The following is a 23,679-nucleotide window of genomic DNA, read 5'->3' on the forward strand; positions in this document are numbered from 1 at the left end:
AAAAGAAAAAAACATGTATTTTTACACTGTTTGTCAAATAAAGTTTCCAGATTAAATCTTTTGTAGACTACCTGAGAGCATCTGTTTCCGAGGTAGATGTATATATTCTTTCACACAATTACAGTCAAGCATTTAACAGTACAAAACTCACAATTTAAAATCACCTCTCGAGACAGATCTGATTTTCAGACTAAGATCATGAAAGCCTTAAGAATCAAATGTAACAATCCATCTCTCAACCCACAGTTATTCGCCTGTGGCTCATCGTTTCTTTTATGTGTGTTCTAATTGCAATTGTTTGTCCAATGCCTGTAGTCTATACCTCATGTGATCTAGTAATTAATTTTGTATCATTTGTTCAGTTTGTGCTTTTCAGTCCAGAGTGGCGTTGCAGTTATAGTGCGAAGTCAAATTTATCTTACAATTTTTATTTTTATGTATATTGCAGATTTAATTCCTGATGAGGACACACGTACGAAATAACGTGTCAAAAACGTTTGAGTCATTGACGTTATATATTTAGTCTTGCATGTAATACATTATGTTAAACCCGCTAAGGTTACTTTTTTTTACTTGTCTATGGTTCAAAAATGCAAACTCTTGACTAAAGCTTTAAGCAATTCTTAGTGCTCTTTCGCTTTAAAGGTTTAAAGTTTCTACCGTTTCTTGATGTTTCTTCAGCTGCAACTTGATGGGAATGAGGTTCCTGAGCGGATTTTCTGTGCGACTACAAACTCACACGTCAATGCCTGGGATGTAAAGGACATTGACAAATGTGCTGTGGAATTATCTGGGGACCTCATAGAGGATGATAACTTTGATACTATGATTCCTCATTCAAAACAACCCTGCCTCACAATACCGGGTAATTGCATGAATTGAGTATTAGCCAGATTTAGCCTTCCAAAATGTTTCTTTTTAACCTCATGTAGCTCTGGGACAGGTGGTCAAATATGGGGTTGTTGAGTTCAAATTCAATTTTAGCCCTTGAAATTTTTATCCAACCCCCCTCCATACCCCAAAAAATTGCTTTATTTACTTGCATAAACATTGTCACATAGCCTATTGTATTTAGGTCATTTTTTTTGTGTGGCATGAAAAGTTCAAATAGTAATTGCTATTTTACTACAAAGTTGTTAACATGTTACAAGACAACCTCAAACAGTTTTTCTGGTCTAAGCTTGTAACAAAACATGTTAAGTGGTCATTTTGATTTGTGCGCATTAACACACGCTTTTGCAAAAGCGTCATGTAAAGACAGTATTTGTATTGAAAACATAGTGGGTACTCTAGACCTTTTCCCATACAAGTATATTTTGTCAGTACCTATCATTCTAATCATAGTGCAAATTTGAACCTTTAAAAAGATAGATATGCACATTGCACAGTAGGCACTAACGAAGTCACATTTGTGCAGCAAAAGCTCTACAATACCTTGAATCTGTCAATTTAGTGTGGAATTCTCTATTTCAGCGGTTGTCAACCGGAAGTTCATGAAGTTTCAGGGGTCTGTGAAAGTTTTTCGAATGAGCAAAATGATTGATAAATTGTAACATTTAATAATCGTGCTTTATTTGTGTATCACAGTGATTTTCAAATTGTGCGTTGCAATCATGGCTGTGAAGTCGGGCGAAAAATATATGACTCCAACTCCTCGATTTATAACTGGTGACTTCGGCTTCAGTGTTCCCAGATTTATTTAAAGTTTTTTTTAATTTAAGAATTTTTTTTAAATTTGACTTAAGTTGTGATCAATATTGAAATGGCTACTTTTACAAAACTGACAAGAACAAACACTTTTTTTCTGGTAGAATTTTAGAGCCTAATACAGTGTAGTTCTTCTTCTTCATCCGTTCAGTCGTTTACGACTCTCGGTCACTCTATACGTCATCTTTCTCCACATCTCTCGATCACAGTGTGGTAGTTCAGTTTTAATCCGGTAACGTCCCCATTACAGAGGGTGGCTGGATTCACCTCCATGTGCCGCAATCGCCATCACATCCTGCCTCCACATCGATCTGTCTAACGTGTAGTCTCTTGTCAAGACTACCTTGCTGCTTTCCTTCTCAACTTGTCTTTTCCATAATTTATTGGGTCTTCCCTTTTTTCTACAACCCTCCCCTTGCAATTCCAGCGTTCTTCTCAAAACATCATCTTCATTCCTTCTCAAAACATGCCCATATACCACCTCACTCCATTTGCTTTCACCAACTTATCAACATTCTCATTCAACCCAAGCAAGTTCATAAGTTCTTCAGTTCAGTATTCCTTTATCCATCAGCTTCGCATCACACATTGTTCTCACCATCGCTCTCTAAGTTCTTCTTAAAATCGCCAATTCGTTTTCTTGTAAGCACCATGCCTCACTTCTGTACAGTATTGCAGATCTCACACAACTAGTATAAATTCTTCCTCTCATTTTCAACAGAAATCTTCTATCACAATAACAACTCTCGACACTCTGAATTTTGGGTCTGCTACTATTCGGTAAGTCCGATTCGGTTAGAGCCTTTTCGGTGAGAGCCTTTTCGGTAAGAGCCTTTTCGGTGAGAGTCTTTTTTGGAGAGTTCCCTATTCGGTGATTTTTTGAAAATTATCGGGTACCGTAGCCTAATTATCATTGCCACTTTTACATCGTTTTAACGTCGCTAAACGTTAAAATAAGACCCTAACCCGTAACCCCTACCCTTAACCCTTAGCCCTTAACCCCTAACCCTAAAACGGCAATAATAATTAGGCTACGGTACCCGATAATTTAAAAAAAAATCACCGAATGGGGCTCTCACCGAAAAAGGCTCTCACCGAATAGGGAACTCACCGAATCGGACTCACCGAATCGGACTCACCGAAACGGGCCATTTCGCTGAATTTCACCCAACCAAATCTTACTCTAGCAGTCACTGCCGCTTCAACCACCACTAGCATTCAATCTATCTCCTAGATAGCAAAAAGCATTCACTGATTCAACTTCGTCATTCAGCTTTTCAACAGGACCAACCATTCCTTCTTGCATCTTTCCCATCCTAATACAGAGAACAAGAAACAATTTCTTGAAGAAAGGTTACCAACAAAAGTTTTTGTTTATTGTTTCGCATCATGCCGAATTTGGTCTTTTTTTTATCGATTCTGACACCACAGCTTTGGTTTCGACGCCCTGGTGCGTCATTTAAAATTTCAAAGGGCAAAAAACTTTTGATTACGTATGTTCAACTTAATTATTTTGAGACAGTGAATTGTTAATCAATGCTTAATTTAGAAATGCAAACCAGGGTTGTCGGTATTTTACCCGACCCAAAAAAACCCGGATGTTTTTTTTTTAAAAAAGCCCACTTAAAAAAACCCATAAAAAAACCCAGAGCATCATATTTGTCCAGTTTTTATTAGAAAATTAAAAAAATGAACAAAAAGACTACAAGGCACTTAAAACAAATTTTAAATTAGGACTTAAGGATGTGATTGTGAAGTAAATTTCCAAGAATAAACTGAAAACGCAGTGGATATTGTACAGTTACACAAAAATCAAGTAATGCCACTTTGTGTATATTACACTAAAACTCATTGATGCAAGAAGGCCTTATAGTTAAACTGGTGAAAGTACTACTCTACTGTAGTCTGCATATATGATGTGAAATGCAATTTAGGAGGCTATTTACCAATTACAGATTCTGGATTCTAACGCATGGCTGTTTCAGAGCATTTGCCTGAATGGCCATTGGCCACGCAATCGCTCAATTGCTCATCCATTACTATATATATTAGGCTGTACCAAATTTTGGTGACTTTCTCTGATTTCTTAGCAACTCTGCCAAAAGTTGTGGCTCAACCACCAAATCAAAATGCCATAATTTTTTTTTTGGTTAGATTTTGGTTTTGGGCCTCCTCAATGCTCGTTTCCATGACAACGTGTAAAAAATCACAAAATTGTTATAACTCCACAACCGCTTAAGCTAGATCAAATATTTTTTTTTTAAAAGCTGCAGAACAGCCAAGTTCCTATCTGTTGTCATTACATTATAAGAGCCTAACTATTGAATTTTTCAAGTAAAATGAAAAAAACATGTTTTTGCCATTTTTCTGTTAACATCTCTGTCATAGCATTTTTTGTACACGGAATTTTACAGTTTTGTTTGGTAAATTTCCATTAAGATATGAGTCATAATAACCTTTGTTTATATAAACTTGAGGACAGCTGAATTATCAGTATTCAGCTATGTAATGGATTTCTAGATTGTGCAAAGTGCTGTTTCCAGCATGAGCATCTGTCAAGATCAAGTAACATCTAGACTAAGCAATAAACCATGTCTTTTGTTTCAGATTGTAATTTCACTACTATATTTAAAAGATGTGCAGTTCAAATACTTCTACTAGGTCTGGAAATAAAATGTGGTTACTTGATGATTATTTACCAATGGCAGATGTTGAATCTAATAGAATATTATTCCATGGAGCAAGTCCTCCTTCAGATCAAGATGTTTATACGAACTTTAATGGGCAACATGCACGACTTCAAAAGGAAACCAAACGGCATTCAAAAGCAAGACATGCTGCTGAGAAAACAGTCTTTGAAATAAAAGATTGGTGGAAAAGAGCAGGGGTGGATTTGAAATCAGATGAAGGATTAATCAAAATGGTGCTAGCTGTACATAAAAGTTATCAAGGACTGCAAAAAAACAAGAAAAGATTTTCAGAAAAACAAATAGCAGCTAGAAATCAATTTTTAAAAGATAGCGAACAAACTTTTTGGGCAGTATCTAAAGTCTTTGAGGAAAAAGCAGGGACTTCAACCAATCCAGTTTTAGTAGAAGACTTTCAATGGCTTCAAGCATTAAAAGACCCTACAAATCATGTAGCTATTGGACCCAAAGATATTAAAACTGCAAAAAAGAATAAAAGAAAAGCAAGTGATGGAAACATGAAAATGAAAAAAAAAAGAAAAATTCACTGGAAAAAAGTGATAGTATAGAATTCAATTTAACTGAAAGTGAGGGAAGTGAAGCAGAAATTGATCGAGAAGTTACAGAACTTGAGTGCCCTGGTCAAAACACATCTGTTTACAAAAGAAAGGATTTCTTTACTCCAAATGTTTGTAAAGTAGCAGACAAATATCAAATAAGCCACAGAGCTCTAACTGAAATTGTATTTGCTGATAAAGTGCTGCATGAAAACTTAAATCAAGTAACTCTTTCAGTTATGACATGCAAACGCCAAAGAGATGCTGTGCGGTCTGCTGCTGGTTCTAAAATACTACAGAACATTAAGCAATCAACTGAGGATCCCAATTCTTTGTTTTTGCTTCAGTGGGATGGCAAAATGCTTGAAGGTCTTCAGCATGTCAATAAAAGTGTTGAGCATGTTGCGATCATCCTTCATTCACTTCTCAATCCCACCAATGACACTATATTATCTATAACAGGAATGCATAACAAAGCAAGTACAGCTGAGAATGAGGCCTCACTCATTCAAGCTGAACTCCAGAATTATCCAGCGATTAAAAATAAAATAGTTGGATTTTGTTTTGATACCACTGCAGTTAACACTAGTCTTCGAAACGGTGTTATAGTCAGGCTTCAGCAATATCTGGGAAGGAAACTGCTTTTGCTGGCATGTAGACATCATGTGTATGAATTGTGCTGTGGTGCAGCATGCAGAAAAGTATTTGGTGAAACAACATCTCCTTCTGAAAAGACTTTCACTCTGTTGCAGATGAATTGGCACAAAATTAACGTTCACCAGTTTGACCTCTTCGACATCAGTAAATTGCCACGTAATTTACAGCGCCGTTGTGAACAGGTGTTACAGTTTGGAGAAGATTATTTTAAAAGTGGTGAACACTCACGCCTAGTAGGGATGGGCAAAATAGAATAATTAGCTATTCTAGAATATTCTAGAATACTGAAACCGAATATAGAATACAGATATCTATTCTAGAATAATTGACAGTTTTTGCCATGACACATTTTAATGATTTTTATGACTTTACAAAAACAATAAACATCACAAAAAATGCTTATCGCAGTGTAACAAATTTAGGCTTTCTAAATTTTCACCAGTCAAACGAGATCTCAACTTAGTGGCAGTTAAACCTGCACTTGAAAAACATCTCTGAAGAAGCAGATGTAGCAGGTACCGTAGGCCTACACAAAAATATTTTGAAACTAACTGACATAAACAAGAAAATTGGTTTTTGTTTGCTTTCCACCAAACAAGGGCATTTTGAAGAGATATAGTCGATGCTTTCAACAACGTGAGATAGGTATCTATTTCTAAAGGTGGTGAAACCAAATTTGCTGATTCATATTCACTACTGCACGTAGCATCTTCAATCCCACAGCTCAACAAGTCGTCCATGTCACTGTACTGACATACCAGTAGTAAAAGCTAAGACAAAGCCAGCTACCCGTACGTACTTCTGCGGGGAGGGTTGCTAATCCTCACACCCTGTGGTCGACGTTGCCCTACATACGAGAGTGGGAGCTTCCGATGTTGGGTTGCTCAGCGAAGGCAAGTCGACCCTTGTGTTCTATGACAAACAACTTATGTTTGTGGTGCCGAAACAGAGCAAAATCCCCAAAGCGGATTAAGCTGTTTCGTGCCACATAACAACCCACCACCACCAGTGTCTCAGGGCTGGGTTTTCCCGAGACACGCCAAGGTAGAGTGCCCTGCATTGTTCTGAGCGTTAGGCAGGGTTACCAGATGTAAATTTGGCAAGAAGCCAACTGCACGTTTAAAAAGGGCCAAAAAGAGCCAACTTCTAAAACAAGGTGCCAAAAATAGGGCCAGCTCAATTTTCAAGTACTAAGAAGCAATTTCACTGAATTAACAACACATTCTTAGCAATACAGACATTTCAGCACTGAAACATAACATATACAGACCATACAGCATGTTAGATCATGCTTCTGGAGAGACACAACAATAACAAATAAACAATTTACAAAAAGTCATGCAGAAAATGTGACCCCAATAAATTCCACCAAGTTATCCAACAGTCAAATAAACATTTCCACATTCAATTCACTATCATCCTCCCATTCGAAGTTTTCCCCAATTACCACAGGCCTACTATTGTATTTCCTACCGGTACAGCTCTCATATCCTGCTTTCTACTTCTTTGGCATCCTAGTCTTCCTGGATCAAGTCCAAAAACACAATTGAAATAAAATAGTATACCTGTACCAGTATTACACTGCCACAGTATCCTTACTAGTGTTCTGTTACCACCTTCTCCAGAGGACAAGGCAAAAAGAATCACTTGCAAAAAAACATTCTACAATCCCTCACATTTTGAAAACGGCCAAACAAGGCCCAAAAAAGCTAAAGAGCTAAATTAAAACTTAAGAAACCAACTGGTTTTCAAAAAGGGCCAAAGAGCCAACCAAAATTGGAGAGCTAACCCTTCAACTCACTAAAAAAAGGTCATGCTGATGTCAAGCCGGGTGTGAAAAGAAAACAGGGTGAAAAATCAGAAAGTCAAGAGTTGCCAAAAAACACGTTTTGATTGCCATATTGCTGAAGCTTACATTAAAATCTAGGAAATAATTCTCAGCCTGTTCATAAAGAGCCAACCAAAAATTAGGGGGCCAAACAGCTTCAAAAAGAGCCAGATTTCTGAAAGTTTGCCCCAAATAGGCCAACCTGGCAACCCTGGCGTTAGGGGGGTCCCAGTGCGGGGGAGGTTTGCTAGTCCTCACACCCTGTGGTCGACGTTGCCTTACATGCGCCGAGGTCGCGTGAGAGAGACGTGGTTGCCGCCCGGCGGTCAATAACTGCCGGTTCCAGCGTCCACACGCGACGGGTCGCCCGGCCCGTCGCAGGCCATCTTTCTGGGCAATGCAGAAAGAGTCTGTCTCCCTGGCCCGCTCCGCCATTCTAAATTTGCGGACGGGTCATGTAACGTTTTCGATCCACACTCTCCCTCCACAGGTACCTCGACTCCCCAGCCTGGCCCCCGCGACCTAAGCTGGTATACTTACCCCTCCGGGTGCATCGTCACCCCTAAATCACGCCGCGCCCCGCCGCCGCGGTGTGTGGCAGGCCGGTTTCTGAAAGTCTTCGACCTGGCTATGTTTGTTTGTGCTCTCTCGCCGTGTCAATTATTTGTACCCGTGCGCTGTTGATGCAAATAAAATAACACACAGACATGTTGAGTGCTGAGCGAAGGCTAGTCGACCCTTCTATTCTACCAGAAACAAGTTAGGTTTGTGGTACCGAAATAGAGAAAAATCCTGAAAGCGGATTAAGCTGTTTCGTACCACACTTCCGCAAGACTGTGAGGACTACAAAGCGCTTGACAAGAAAAGTGCGTTTTTCCTACGCCGCATCGCACTAAATCGATAAACAATTGTACTTTCGCTGTAGCGAATTCGTTGCGATCAAACGGACTTGAACGAAGTCGATCGTTAAAGCGGTTTCAATTATCCGATTTCATATGCATTTTGAAACCGGTTTGGCTCTACAACCGGTTATTCTATATTCGGTATTCTATTTTGCCCATCCCTAACGCCTAGTCAGGAAAGATTACAAAGAATTCTTGTGCTTAAGTATTATTTTCTTAGGAGGATCCTTGCCTACAAGCATGTCATTTTCAGTCAATGCTCCAGGTGCCATCTCGCATGCACGCTGGATGTCCAAAGTAATCTATACTTTGAAAATTGCTTTGTTTTCCACTTCCCTACTCGCCAATAACTTACTTGGTTAGGAAATTTTGCAACTGATTCGATGTTTGGCTTTGTTTCTTGTTATGTACCATTTGAAGCCCTGGTTTACTTCTATAGATCCCACTTTTGCCCCAGTAGTGGATTTGGAATTGCACCATACCCTAAAAGCTGACCTAGCCACACTGCAAGCAAGGTCTTCTACAAAACTGGCTACACAGATGACACCAATGTTAGTAGCATATCTAGAAATATTAGACTGCCATTTATGGTATCTGTCTGAGAGGCTTGTTGTTCTAGCTCTTTTCAGCAATGCTGTCCCAATCAGCGACAAAAATGCAATGTCAAAAGGTCTTCTAAAATGCAAAAAGACCAGCAACAGCAAGCTTTCGTTACAGCAAATGCCAATACTTTCCAACAAGGCAACATTGGCTGACTTGATAGGTCCTGATTCCTGGACACTATTTGATCTCTTAAACGTTGACTGTTCATTTTTGAAAAACGATCCAAGCAGCTGGTACTTGAGTGCACCATACAAGCATGCTCAAGCCTTGGTTCAATCCCTCAATGTGGTAAATGATGCAGCAGAACGTGCATTGGGGTTATTGACTACCTTCAACATTGGCAGAATCACTTTAGAATTAGATCCACAACAACGACAGATATTGTTCAAAATGGTTTCCGAACTGAGAGGTTCTCAACGTGATGCAGCCACATCTAGTGAAAGAGTAACGAAGAAGAGTCTCTTCAAGATTAAAGCAATATCCAAGTGTTGAAATTAAAAATTGCTGTGACACTGTTGTAAACATATTGTTGATATACATGCGTGAGTGGTTTGATCATCACAAGGTGGTTAGTCATGTCTAAAGTAACTGCAATATTTATTTTAATGCATATTCAATGATAGTTAAAACATGCTATAGCATGTCGACAACAGTACATGCCTTTAAAAGTCTTATCTGCTTACTAATAATGTAAAACTGTCATTGTCTTGGAAGTTGTATACTGCTTTTGTGTTATTCATGATTGCATCAAGAACATATAACTGACTTTAATAGCATTTTTGTCATTGCACAAACACCTTTCAACGTAAAAATAGGCAAAAACATGTTTTTTTCATTTTACTTGAAAAATTTAATAGTTAGGCTCTTATAATGTGTTGACAACAGATAGGAACTTGGCTGTTCTGCAGCTTTTAAAAAAAAATTTTTTGATCTAGCTTAAGCGGTTGTGGAGTTATGACAATTTCGTGATTTTTTACACGTTGTCATGGAAACGAGCATTGAGGAGGCCCAAAACCAAAATCTAACCAAAAAAAAATTATGGCATTTTGATTTGGTGGTTGAGCCACAACTTTTGGCAGAGTTGCTAAGAAATCAGAGAAAGTCACCAAAATTTGGTACAGCCTAATATATATATAATATATACTGTAAATCAAATGTAGTTATTACTATCTGAAGCCTTTACAAATTGTTTCACCTAACGGATCATCAGAAGGTCTTATTCAAATAGAATCTATTAAAAAATTAAATAAAATATTAAATAAATATTAAAATATATAATTTATATATAATATATATAAATATATAATTTATTATAATAAAATATTAAATAAAAATTCAAATAGATTCTATTTGAATAAGACCTTCTGATGATCCGTTAGGTGAAACAATTTGTAAAGGCTTCAGATAGTAATAACTACATTTGATTTAATTCGCTCTGCTTTGCCTTTTTGCTTGGCATTGAGCACTTTTTGTAGTATTAATAGTTTTCATTGTTTTAATATATACTGTATATATATAAATGATAAAAAATATTTAAACATGATGGCTTAAATGCTCCTTGCCTTCAAATCTAAAGCAAATGATGTAATAATGTGATTTCTACCAGTCCACGGTAGCATCAACTTGGTATAGAAATCAGTGAATGATGCAACATCCAACTTGATCTTGAAATTAATGGATGATGCAACATTCAAGCAACAACAGCCTTAGTGCATTATTTTATTGAGTTATGCAAGCATGTACTGTGAGTGAAAGGCACTTCATTCGTAAAAAGTAGTTTTGAAGTGAAATAAGCACGAATCTACCTTTTTTTGCATCTTTTAAAAAAAAAACCAATAAAACCCAAAAAAACCTGGGTTTTTCTCAACCCTGAATTGCAAACGTTAGTCAGCAGCGATCAGCACTCACAGTTTTGTCATATCTGTGATTGCAACGAAATATTGATTACAAATGAAGAAAGGAGATTTATAGAAAAACATTAAATCAGCATATTATAAAGTACTGATTTTGGATCCTGTGTATCAACATATCAGCTCAGTAGGTCATAGCCCTAAGATGGGCTGTAGGCATTTCTCTCTAGAGCATTTCTCTCACTGTTCATAATCATGAGAAATCAAGGGCTATGTAGTCGAAGAGATACCACTCCGCAATTGATGACCATTTAACTATGTGATAAAAAAGTGACGTAAACACAATGTGAGGTAATTCTATTGCATAATAAATATAGACCTTCCGAAAAGTAGTTTTGCCGTAAGAGAGAAAGGTGATTTGGATGGTAATTTTGAAAAGCATATATACCAGAGATCTGAGAATGTCCTGTTGTACCGGTATCCGAAAATCAGGGCTAAAGTTCAGTTTCAAAATTGTTGCAAAACATTATTATTATTGTAACTGTCTCCGCCGCCAGTGTAGCCAAATCGTTTGGCATCCGCTGGCTTCGATCAGTCTTTCAACAAGGTTGATAGGATCTCCATTCTGTTTTGTCCTTTGCGATGTTTTGCAATCGATGGAGATGTGGTGTGCTGAGCAGGGATCCCAGGCCAGCTTTTCTGATGTCAGATCTCAGCAGTTGTAATAAATTGGTACGGTGACGTCCGGTTCGGCCTTGGTACTTTTTGCTGCCAATTATTGCAAATTCAAGGGCTTTCTGAGGAGGTGAGTCCTGGTGAAGTCTCAGAATGTGTCCAAACATGTTCCATCTCATGGTGGAGATGTTGCAAGACAATGGTTCACTGTTGCATATTTTGTAGAGATTTTTGTTCGAGATAAGACTGTTTGGCCAAGTATGACCAGTTATGACACGTAAATGTCTTCGATGACAGGCATCCAATCTTTCAAGACTTGCTTTGGTAACAGACCAGCTATTACAGTTGTAGATCATAATTGGGATGCAGTACGCGTTGTACAATCTTAGTCGCAACTGTAATGGGATTCTCGATCTCTTGCTCCATAGTTTCCAATGTGATCTGAAAGCGACATTGCCTAAATTGCAGTGGGATTTGACATCGGCAGTGCTGCACAATAATGATCCCAAAAGTTTGTGTGTACGCCATTTTTCGTTTCCTTGAATCGGTAGGCTATCAGTATCAGTTGCAAAACATACCAACCCCTAATATGTGATAAAAATACACCGCCCCTCAGCAGTAGATACAACTTGAACCCAAGTATTAAAGGTTTCTGTTATTTCACATGTTTTAGAAAATTGCATTATGAAGATTGAAGAATATTTTGCAGAAAATTATTTTATCACATAAATTTTTTTAAGTTTTTTTGTAAAATAAAAAAGTAAATTTCTCAAGTAATATATTAAGGTGCAGTAGATCTGTTCTAAATTCAAAAAATTTCAATTTTTTTGCCTCTAATATTGATTTTCATGGTTTCAACCATAAGAAGTCTGAAAATAACAATTATCTCACTTTCAGATGATAGGATACCCTGCCCCAAGAGCTCTAAACATTTCATTTTTGCCACAATTACCCATTTTAACCTGTTAAGCCATGATCCTGGCAGTTGAACTGTTTATTTCAACAGAAAACACTTACATCTAATGCCTTTCTGATAGCGTGTAAATTAATTTCTATATGTTTGGCATGATTTTTGGAAGTATGGAAGGAATTAAAGGGCAAGACTTATCCAGATTCAACAAAAAAATCAGCAAATCAAACAAATCAAACAAATCAACAAAAACAAAATTGCTAAAAAAAAAAGCATGTGACCATTGCTAAAGTGAGACGTGTCAGGAAAAAGGTTAAGAACTACTGGACTAGACCATTGAGAAATAAAATTTTCAAAGTCTATGCATATACATGAAGGTTGCATAAAATAAGAAAAATGCATTTTCACCACTAGTGGCGCTAAGTGTTGTCCTTTGCTTCTCTGTACACTTCTTAAAATTGTGCTAAACATCCAGAAATTGATTTTGCACTGGTAAAGGTAAGCTATCAGAAAGGCATTAGATAAAAGTGTTTTCTGTTGAAATATAGAGTTCAACTACCAGGATCATAGCTTAACAGGTTGAAAATGGGTGATTGTGACAAAATGAAATGCTTAGGGCACTTGAGTCAGGGTATCCCATCATCTGAGAGTATGGTTGTTATTTTTGTTATTTTATGGTTGTTTTTTTTGTTATTTTCGGATTTATCATGGTTAAGACCATGGGAATCAATGCAAGAGGCAAAAAAAAAGAAAATGCCTGAAGTTTGAGCAGGTCTAAAGGTGCAGTAGCCTCTAAACGTTTTTTTAACTAACCTTAACCCACACACTTTTATGTCACTTTTGTAAAGTAACATTGCAGTTTTGTTCATGCATTTGTCATCTTACTACCATACTTAAAACTTACTACATGCTGTGGGTTGTAGGAGGCAGCAGTATTTCCCAGTACAAGGTGATGCCAGACAAGCGGCATATTCTCACGCTAGATACTACAGATAAAGTTGTTCTCTGGGACGTATTAACAGTGAGTGCCTTTCAATTTAACTTTGTATATATATATTATGTTTTTTTGCTCTCTCCTTGTTATTGTCTCTATTTTTTTTCTTATTTGTATGAGGGTGACAGCTAACGTTGTTCACCCTGTGGTCTTGCACTGTCATCCTAATACCAGCAGCACCATAGCATTTATTTATTTATACCTGTATGTATTATATCTGTGTAGCAGCTACACAGATATAATACATACCTGTTTTAGCCTGATGCTGCGAATTTGCTACATGGGAATAGCTAATTGCACTAGCTTTCGAAACACAGTTCCCTAGTCATGCGCTACGACAAATAGTTCGTCAATGACGATCAATTAACAATGGTAAATGCACACTGCATCGTTCAATCAAGCAAATGCTTTAAGTAATCAGTGCTAATCACAATGGGAAACTGCGAAGTGACCATGACGGTCTTCGAGACAGCAGTCAAGCAGCGAGTCAAAACAGGTCGTGAATATCTACATAGTGAAGAAAGCAACGATCATGCCACTAAAGGCGAAACTCAATCTATTGAAAGTTTATTATTATTATTTTTTTTTTGTATCAAACAAGGTTGTCCATATTAAAGCCAAAACACAAAAAGACAAGACGTAAGGAGTCACTTGGATGACATGTGCAACATATCATTGTAGCGTGTATGCTGAACAGCAGCGTCCGCTACATAGTGCTTAAAATATGTCGTTTTATAGAAAGCGTTTGAGGACATTAATGCTATGATAAGAGAATTGAGAGATTTGTAGTTACATCATTTCTGTTATATTTTCATTCTTCATAATTATCATACAGCTGAACACATTGTTGGTAGTGATGAAAAACCAACCCTTTTTTATATGCTGAACGGATGATATGAAAAAAGGACATTCACCAAAAAATACGATTTCAATTTTGGGTTTAACCTAAATAGGCCAATCCCAACCTCTGTTTTTTTTTCCTCCATTTTGCAGATCAGCTATATAAGTTTACCTCTTTTTTTTTAATGTTAAAATACCAAATGTTAAGGTTCAAAGTGATTGTCACAATCAATGTGCAAGGCCTCGCGATGGACTGCTTTGTGTCTTCAACGAGCGTGTTGTTTTGAACTTTTGATTGTAAAATTTTGGTGCGATGTGTTATTATCGGTTATGACCTGAAGTAACCTTTGATCACGAATCGTTGTTATGTAACGTAATTCTACATCATTCTGTAAGATGCTAACCTCAAACTTTATGTTGTTTTCTCAATCACCAAATATCGTCTGTCATGATGTCATAAGGATGTTTACCCACTGGCGTAGAGTAAGGGGGTGCAGGGGTGCGGCGCACCCCTGCTCTTATCGGTATTGGCATACGGTGAGGAAATTTCAAAGTAGAGCGTAGAGTAACTTACGCTGCTGGAATAGTCACGTAACAATATTCACGGCATAATAAGTAATCCAAACTCGATATTTTCAACGAAGTCTTCCCGCTGTGAGATCAAGTATGATTTAACAGAACGTATTGTATTGTGATCAGAGGCGCGAGAATCGAAATCCGCTCATTGACACATAAACATTCAACACTGCCAGACATTGAATCAATGTAAAAAATAAGCTAATGTCCGCCAGCGCCAGCAATTATTTATCTCGGGCGAATAAGCTTATGCACTAGTGCAAAGAAATAACTGTAACTTCTGACTTGAGTGGTTGAACTCAAACAAAACTAGGCCAGCAAATGTGCTATTATGACTCCCCACGATGTTCTTGAAGCAAAGATAGTTCGCAATGTGTGAAAATTAAATCGAAAACCGATAAAAGAAAAGATGTTTAATGATCTTGGTCGCATATATTGCCTGCTTTAACGACGTCTCTTACCGCCATTATCACCTAGCCAACCTGACACCATTGTTTTATGCGGCCGCTAAGGTTTGACATCGACTTCAACGATCATGGAATGTTACGTAATAAGAACGATTATATCCTACCCGCAAAACTAAAAAATTGATCGGTTAACAAGTGTATAAAGTGTAACAGGTGTATAAAGTTTAGAATTGACAAGAAATCATTAAATTTGAAAATTAAGTTTGAATCACTGCAAATAAATGTATTCAAAACTTTTACTTCGGCCGACGCCATTTCACAATCCGTAATCTACGTCGGCAATGATGCAGCAAAAATGCGTTAATTTTGAAAGCTGCCGAGCTGTAGACAACAGCTTGTCTCGTGTATAAGTCGAACCTGTTTTTTTAAGGTGAAAATCACTTGCGAAAATCTCGACTTATACTGGAGTTAGTGGAGTATATACGGTATTTGATGTTTATGCGTGTGATATTCTGATACAACTGCACTCCCGGTAGTTTCTAAAACTCTACGCCTATGTGTTTACCAATGGATCTCTGATTGCGAAATCATTATTATGCAATGTATTTTCTAGAATCATTTTCCCTACGTGACAATCTAGAGGCTTCGGCTTGTTTACGATTTTAATGCAACTTGACAGAACCATGAGTCCCATGATGTAACAATACGTAACCTTCTCGAAGTTACTATACCGCAAAACCTTCTATAAATAGTGGTGTAATTTGCGTAATGATTTATTATGATGAGTTGATTATTATTATTATGAGTTGGTGATGAGAGATCATTGTTGTAGTAGTAGCAGCTGTTAATAGACGCAAAGATTATTGTTGATCGAGAGTTGAAGTATTGAATACGAGTAAAGCAAAGTTGATGCTAATATAATTTCTGATTGAAATTAGAATCGTATGAGAAGCTGTGAGTGGATCACGTTAGACTCGATCAAAAGCCGCAAGCGTTGGAATCTATTGCTGTTTACTGTTACTTTGATTAATTGCTGGAAGTGGTGAACCATTCGTTGGAGTCCTTCAAGCGTTTTCATATATATCATTTCACTAGTAGAACTATCCGTGAATTTAATTGACTGCTTTTCGGTTTAACCCATTAAATTACGTCATTGAACCTTTCCAAGTCTTTTTCCTGGTAAGAGATAGACAGAAATCATGACAGTGATTTACAAAAATCACCGTTAGATTAAAACACAAAGATATTTATACAGGAAAGAACTGCAGACAGTGCACACCGTTTCGGCCTTCCGGCCTCCTCAGTGCAGTAGGTACACTGGTATGGCCATTGGCCATGGAGATATACCTCCATACCGGATATATGTGCATTGTGCGGCGGGATGTTTACAAGGTAAACAGAAAGTCCTTGGGCCAACTTAAACGATTTACTAGAAAATAAATAAAATTTCATTAAAAAGTATCACAATGAGAGCTTACAATGCTAGGAATAAATTTATTTTCAATTTGGCACCCTTCACGTGGATAACACTCTAAATTCTTTGTCGGAAGTTTTTGACCGAGACACTTAACTCATGCTAGGGTATTTTGGCCCATTTCCGCAGGATTGATAGAGCATTCAAGAGCATCAACACTTGGACGGCCAACGGAATTAGGCGTTTGCCTCCAACAACAACCACACACAAAGATCTGTGTGATTCAAATCAGGCGATGAGGAAGGTCACATTTCCTTGTTCTGGAATCTTGAAAGTTGACCAGAGCACCAGTCCTGACTCTTTCTCTTGAGGTGTGGGGTGGTGCACCATCTTGTTAGAATGTAAAGGGCTAATCTTTTTAGTGTTTCTGCATCTCTTCAAGAGCTGAAACCAAAATATCGTTGATGTAGCAATCTGAATTGTTTTTTAACCTCAATTGTTTCACGAAAATCAGAGAAGACTTCCAAGTTTTGGAGATGGTGGCCCACACCATGACAGAAGACGGTTTTTAACGGCGGTAAACAGAATCTTTAATATCTGCTGAACACTTTGCATAAATTCTATCATTCTGATTATTGAACTGAGCTTCAATTGTGAAGAGTTTTTCGTCTGAAAAAATGATCTCGTGCACTGCCATGCCTGCCTTCAGTTCTCTGAGAAGAATCTGTGCTCTTTCAAGTGTTTTTTGCTTTTGGAGAGGTCTAAGGAACTGCCGTTTTCTCCTCTTCTAAGGAGACAACTGAAGATCTTTTTCCACAATGGTTCTCATTGAAGTGTTGCTCACATTCGTGTCTTGAGCCATTTGACCGATGGACCTGTTTGGGTTTCTCCTCACCCTTTCTCGGACAGCCTTAACCACTTTCATTGCTCGAGTAGTGCGAGGTCTTCCACTCCTAGGACGATTGTCAGATGTAGGCCTACCAAGTTTCTATTCACAACTTGGTAAACGGTAGATTTGGCAACTTTTAAGAACTTAATGGTCTCAGAGTTTGTTTTTCCTGCGCGATGGGACTGAATCATGGCTTCTTTTTGGCTTATTTTAAACATTACAATTAATGCTTACAATTAGACCTAAATTTTAGAGAGTTCAACAAGATATTTAGCATATTAAAAGGCATATAATATAAGTGACATTCAATATGTTTAATCGTAAAATGAAATAAATCCAAGGACTTTCTGTTCACCCTGTATTTCAAATTATACAGCCATGAAGATTTTAGAAAACGTTTAAAAATTAAGTGAAATGTTTTATTTTTCATTGTTTTAAAAGAGTTTGCAAGTGTCCGACATCAGTGCAAATACATTTGTTTGATAACAAAAAAATACTCTAAATTTTTGCCGTCTTTAAACACTTGGTTGGAAATTCTACTCAATCACAAATTCAAAAACGATCATATTGACTTTTGGTTGTTCTACTTGTGTGTCATTAACAAAGGATGAACAAGACAGAAATCGGGTTATTATATCTAACTATACGTCGACTCGGCAGGTAAAAATAATCAAATGGCTTTCGTTTGGAAAAATACAAATTAATAATAGTAGATATTAATTGGGATAGATTCTTCAGTTTCAGAATATAAAACGTGCAAAGAAGTTGTTGGTACTAGCGACGACACGACAAAGCATTGTTGTGCTGTAGTTGTAATAAAATTTCTCAACGACAATTACGTCTGTTCAAAAGTTACATTGTTTCGTCATGCAGGCTAAAGCTGTCGAAGATTTAGGAAAAGTGGACTTCGATGAGGAAGCAAAAACCCGAGAAAAGATATTGTACGTTCCCAACTGGTTTGGCGTTGACTTGAAACTTGGGGTAAGCTGTTCTTTCTTTTTGTTGTGGTATGGTTATTTTATGTCCAGAGATCATGAGCAGCGTTCAATAAACGCTTAGGCTGATAGATACCTGGAAATTATTATGATTTATCGCGAAACGTCATTACAATGTAATGATCTGCTTTGCTTTCCCCTCTCCATACTTTAGATTTTCGCAGACTTTCTCGGTCTACCTAGGGGACAGCAGAGAGTTAAACAACCTTGAACTTGAAGTTTGTATGTTCATTTTTCACCATTATTAACGGTTGAATGCAATTGACGATAAAGGTTTTTCCTGTCCATTTTGTTTTTTCTCCGTCAGATGCTGACGATTCATCTAGAGGAGAGAGAATGCTTCTCAAGCTGGGTGAATGCCAAAGATGTTGTTGGTCTGGAGCGTACTGATCTTCTCACTAAGAGTGAGTTGCTTTTTATCATTTTAGAAAATTAGATAGTCTGTTTGTTAGTGCATCCTCTATCGACATGCTATGGGTTGAACAAATAAACAATCAAAGTGCTTGTCTTAAAATACGAGGGTCAGTTTAAAAGCAATGAATCTAATTTGTAACGCCATGTAGCAAAATTTCACGAAAGGTTTAGTTACACAAAAATTTTCAAGTGTTGTGTCTTGCTGCTTCAAACTAATCACCAAAATAGAAACAAAACTTCTAAAATGTTCTTACTTTTGATAAAATGTTTTGATGAATGATTTTTTCTGATTGTTGGTTTTACTCAAACATTTTCTGTATTAGCCAGCATAGTTTTCTATTAAACGTGTAAGCTTGCAAACACAAAGAAAAATTATAGAAATATAACCCATATATGTATCATGCCAAGATAAAAACTCTCTAAATATATTCAGAAGTGATTGTATTTGTGTAACTTGGGCATATAACCTGAGAAATCTTTTCGTATTCCGAACCTTACGTGCCTTCTCTTCTTCATGTTGCAAACCCACCGCCCTTGATATTTTCTTTTCACATAAGAAATCTTCTGATGAAACCTTTCATCATGTTCTTCGCTTTCACCCATACATCACCCAGCATCCATTCCATGCAAGGATTAAAACATTCAAGATGAGAGTGTAGGAAATACATTTTCATGCAGTAAATTATAATTTAGTCTGTTAATGGAACCCTGTCTGATTCCGATCAGTCATTATATATGACATATCACTTCTTCGCTGGATGCACATTGGGCCATCAGACACACAGAGGAGAGAATAGCAGTCATGTTATTCTATCCACTCCCTACAGACACTGGATTGTGTTGCTACAAAGTGCTGTGAGATTAGAATTTTCATCCTGAAATGTATAAACCGGGTAGTGGTGATAATGTGTTTTTCAGTGGGGAGGTCTTGTGGGCATACGTACTTACGTAGGATATTGATTCTGTAAGGTTCTATTGAAACATCCCACCCCAGTGCGAAGGCCGTTGAGCTTCACCTGGTTTTTTCGAGGTAGCTCTGATCCTGGAAAACGAAAGGTTTGAAGTAGCTGGTACCCAGGTTCAATGCCCAACAAGAGCCTGCTTGACCAAAAGCTATAAGGAAACTGATTGACAGCACTGTGTATTAAAGTTTATCAGGCTTGTATGTATACATGCCATCGACGGACAGTTCGTGCTGAAAAATAAGATTAAGGAGATTACATTGAAAAGTAGCATTGAAATTCTCACCTTTTTAAGCTTTATTTTCATGTGTTTGTGTACACTGTGTTTTTCTGACAATAAATTAAGCTGGAAAAAACATGGGCTCATAACTTTTTGACTGACCCTCGTGCTTAAATATGTGAAATATTTGACGACATTGAATCTGTTCAATCTAAACCAGTTCTATGTTGCAGTTAACTACGGAGGCTTATTGCTCAATGCATTGCTAAAGTATTGGCCACATACCAAAACTGTTCCCGCATGTCCCAGCGAAGACCAAGGTTGGTGGCGTAGTTAATAGCAGGTTATGTTGTGCTCTTAGCAGGTTCTGTTGTGCTTTTCATTGCAGACTTTAGGCGCACTGTAGTCAATCAGACACAGCGACGCAGCAGCACCACATCACAAAATAATTTTTGCAAAGATATGTAGAATTTGTAACTACAAAAATGTGAATTATTTTGTTTTCTAAACGCATATGAATATTAAAAAATTCCATTGCTAAACATTTTCACCAATCATGGTCAATGCGATATCTTATAGACTTACGTTATTATAAAACTTTTTTATTGTGTTCTACTGTATCATCATCGAAAACCGCAAACTAAATTAAGGAGGAGTGGCACACAGTTTTATGCAAAGAGTTTAGTCTCTCACTGAACACAACCTAGATTCCTAGAAGTACTGAATGGATATGCTGAAAATCGCCAATTGTGGAGACATTGGCGCTATTTTACAACCATTTGATAAAAAATAAAGTATTAGTATTGTCATTGTAACGAAGAGCTGACGATTTATTCCTGACAACAACATTGGCCTGAAGCAACAAGTGCGGACATACAATGACCACCGAAAAACAATTCGATTTTTGGGTCAATATAACAAAAGATCCAACAACTGACCACGGTAAATGTGATTCAATCCAAATCAATGGCAACAACAACTTTCCCCGCACGGAACATGTCATATCTCGGTTCAATGATCACGTTGCATTGGTGACGTCATGAACTAAAAGATCACCTCACGAAGAATTAACCTAAGTAAATGAAGTCATTGGCGTTATGATAAAACCATCAATCACCAAATCAATCCAAGATCTGACGATAATCGGATCACGTATACACAAATCAATCACATGACCATGACAAATGGTGCAGCAAATCTAAACTTGCGGACCTCCCCACCTAAGCGAGATAAACACCAAGAGAAACAAGTATGGTCAATCCACATGAGTGCTGATTTTATAGCAACAATTGTGTTTAGTGCAGTTTTTGTGTCACAGTGCGTAATTGACACTTGCTTGTGATCGGAAGAGTTGATGTAAAGGGACACTGTATTTCAAACTTTTCAAGTGTCAATATTGTAAAGTGCGTACTTTGGTACTAGGATTGCATTTTTATCAAATCGGTTTGCTTATAGAATCTGTATCATCATCATCAACTGATCCAAAAGCTGGTGGTGATTCATCAAATCTTTCTGCACCTGTCGTCCTCAAATCATTGACTAATGACTACTTTAACGCCCCTTCTCACACTCCAGTCATATTCAGTGAGGTGGGAGGAAAAACTTTATATCGGTGAGTTTTCGTTGAAATGATAACATATTATAACGATGTGGTTAGAATGACTAACCTTCCGAATTTGATGACATGATCGACGTAATCTTTCCAGGTTGGCGAGTCCAATTAATGTAGAAATTGAAAGTATTTTGTCACAGGTTGCTGTGTCGGGAGGCTGCCCGGGAAACGGAGGGAATATTCCTGGACGAGTTCGTTCCCCAGTGGATCGCTCATGCAGTTCATGAAGTTAGTGTTGTCTCGTGTTGGTGGTATAATTCTGTTACCTTATTTCACGTGCAGTTAATAGGTGGCAAGTTTGTTGTTTTACAAACCAAGGCACGATAAGCGACATCTGTTTACCTCTCAATGTGTGTGATGGTGGTTGTGAGTTCCATACTTGATCCAAGCATCGGGAGATGAAAAAATAAGGTTCTCAATACTAAGCCATCGGCACTAACGAGAGCAGAGTGGCCAGTTCCTTTATCTCGGCCGCGTTTTCAGCAACTTCGCCCACCCTATTTATTACACAATTTATTGGATAGAGGTGAGCGGTGGTTTTCAACAACCAGCTGGCCCGAGAGTCGAATCAAGATTGTATGATTAGAAAGTGAGTGTCTTTTCCGCTACTCCATCTCATCGCTTTTTCACTTGATCAAAGATGCTGAAACAAGTAAAAACTACCTTTTCAGCAGCAAAATGGCACAGCACAGAAACATATTGACGTAATAAAGAGATTTGCAAGATACACAGTTTAAAAGCGCACAAAGTTGCCACCCAATTAATAGACCTTTCCCGCAGTCAGCCAATGGAGCGTGACGTAGAAAACAAAGCACTTCACGAGCTAAGTTCATACTGGTGAACAGGTTTTTAACGTTTTAGTTGTTGTTTTAATCGCACCCTCGCTCATTTTAGTCATACATTTTCTACTAAAAATACTTTTTTGACTGAGTAGTGAGTATTACAATTAAGTTGTCTATTTTCAGAAATAAGAAAATTGGATTTACTGTACTGCAGGGAATACTGCCACCGGCACAGCGCTATAGCCTAAATAAACGAGCTTGGTGAATGGCATTCTTAAAGTTATATCCCTTTAACAAGGCTTATTAGCCTACTCCAGTTGATTTATTATTCAGTGCAACTAGGGCATGAGTGATACACTGTTTTCCCAAGTAAAGAAGCAAAAAAAGACTACAAACAAAAACCAACCTAGGCTACTTACTAAGCCTATGGTACTTATTATAGCAAATAAGACAGTCATTCTTATTATTATAAATACACAATAGTGCAGGAAGGAATTTTAACTCTATCAGGATTGTAGACTAACAGCATTTTGCTTTCACACCAACACTACCAGCAGTTCTTTCAAGCGCCATAGCTTATTCGCAGTTACGAGAGCCCATTAATAAGTGACTTATCATTGTAACATTTGGCCTGTCTTTCTTATAGAAGTAACTTGAATAAATTACAACAGTCAGTTCCTTGTTTTTTTAATGTTGATTCCACGTTTTACAAAAATTCTGGTAACTGCTATAGAAGTTAAGTATTCACAAGCAGTTTAGTGCTTGCTAATAAAGCAGCCAGCGTGATTGTTTTCCACGTCACGCTTCATTGCACAGAGCTGCGGGAAAAGTCTATTGACAACAGTTTTGAGGCCTCAAAACAGTGCTACCCAGCTGTCGGTAAATTTGTCTACCTCTTCAATGACTTAACGTGATCAAACGTTGAATCGATGTAAGAAGAAGACCATCATTTGGGCGACGTTGTCAACTAATTGAGCGACAATTTTGTGCATTTTTAAACTTTGTATCTTGCAATTTTTTTCATTTCGTCAATATGTTTCTGTGTTGTGCCATTTTGTTACTGAACAGGTAGTTTTTTCTTGTTTCGGCATCTTTGATAAAGTCAGTCACTCTGACTGACAAAACGTGTGAAATGAAGGTGGTTACCATTCTTAATATCTTGTGGGAGCCTAGTTTGCAGTCACTAGAACAGGGGTTC

The 23,679-nt window shown here is 37.6% G+C and overlaps 1 protein-coding gene across 1 annotated transcript in view; it reads left to right on the forward strand.

Moving 5' to 3' along the window:
* Positions 1–23,679, forward strand: part of LOC145768191 (WD repeat-containing protein 48-like) — a 52,646-nt gene that overhangs the window by 19,656 nt on the left and 9,311 nt on the right. Inside the window, exons 7-13 of the mRNA XM_082579669.1 lie at positions 682–865; positions 13,300–13,397; positions 18,370–18,477; positions 18,799–18,895; positions 20,321–20,407; positions 21,543–21,699; positions 21,840–21,927. Coding sequence (XP_082435795.1) covers positions 682–865; positions 13,300–13,397; positions 18,370–18,477; positions 18,799–18,895; positions 20,321–20,407; positions 21,543–21,699; positions 21,840–21,927 — 819 coding nt within the window. The remainder of the gene's footprint in view (positions 1–681; positions 866–13,299; positions 13,398–18,369; positions 18,478–18,798; positions 18,896–20,320; positions 20,408–21,542; positions 21,700–21,839; positions 21,928–23,679) is intronic.

This window comes from Aplidium turbinatum, chromosome 4 (assembly GCF_918807975.1).
Source record: "Aplidium turbinatum chromosome 4, kaAplTurb1.1, whole genome shotgun sequence".
In the NCBI taxonomy this organism is placed as follows: domain Eukaryota; kingdom Metazoa; phylum Chordata; class Ascidiacea; order Aplousobranchia; family Polyclinidae; genus Aplidium; species Aplidium turbinatum.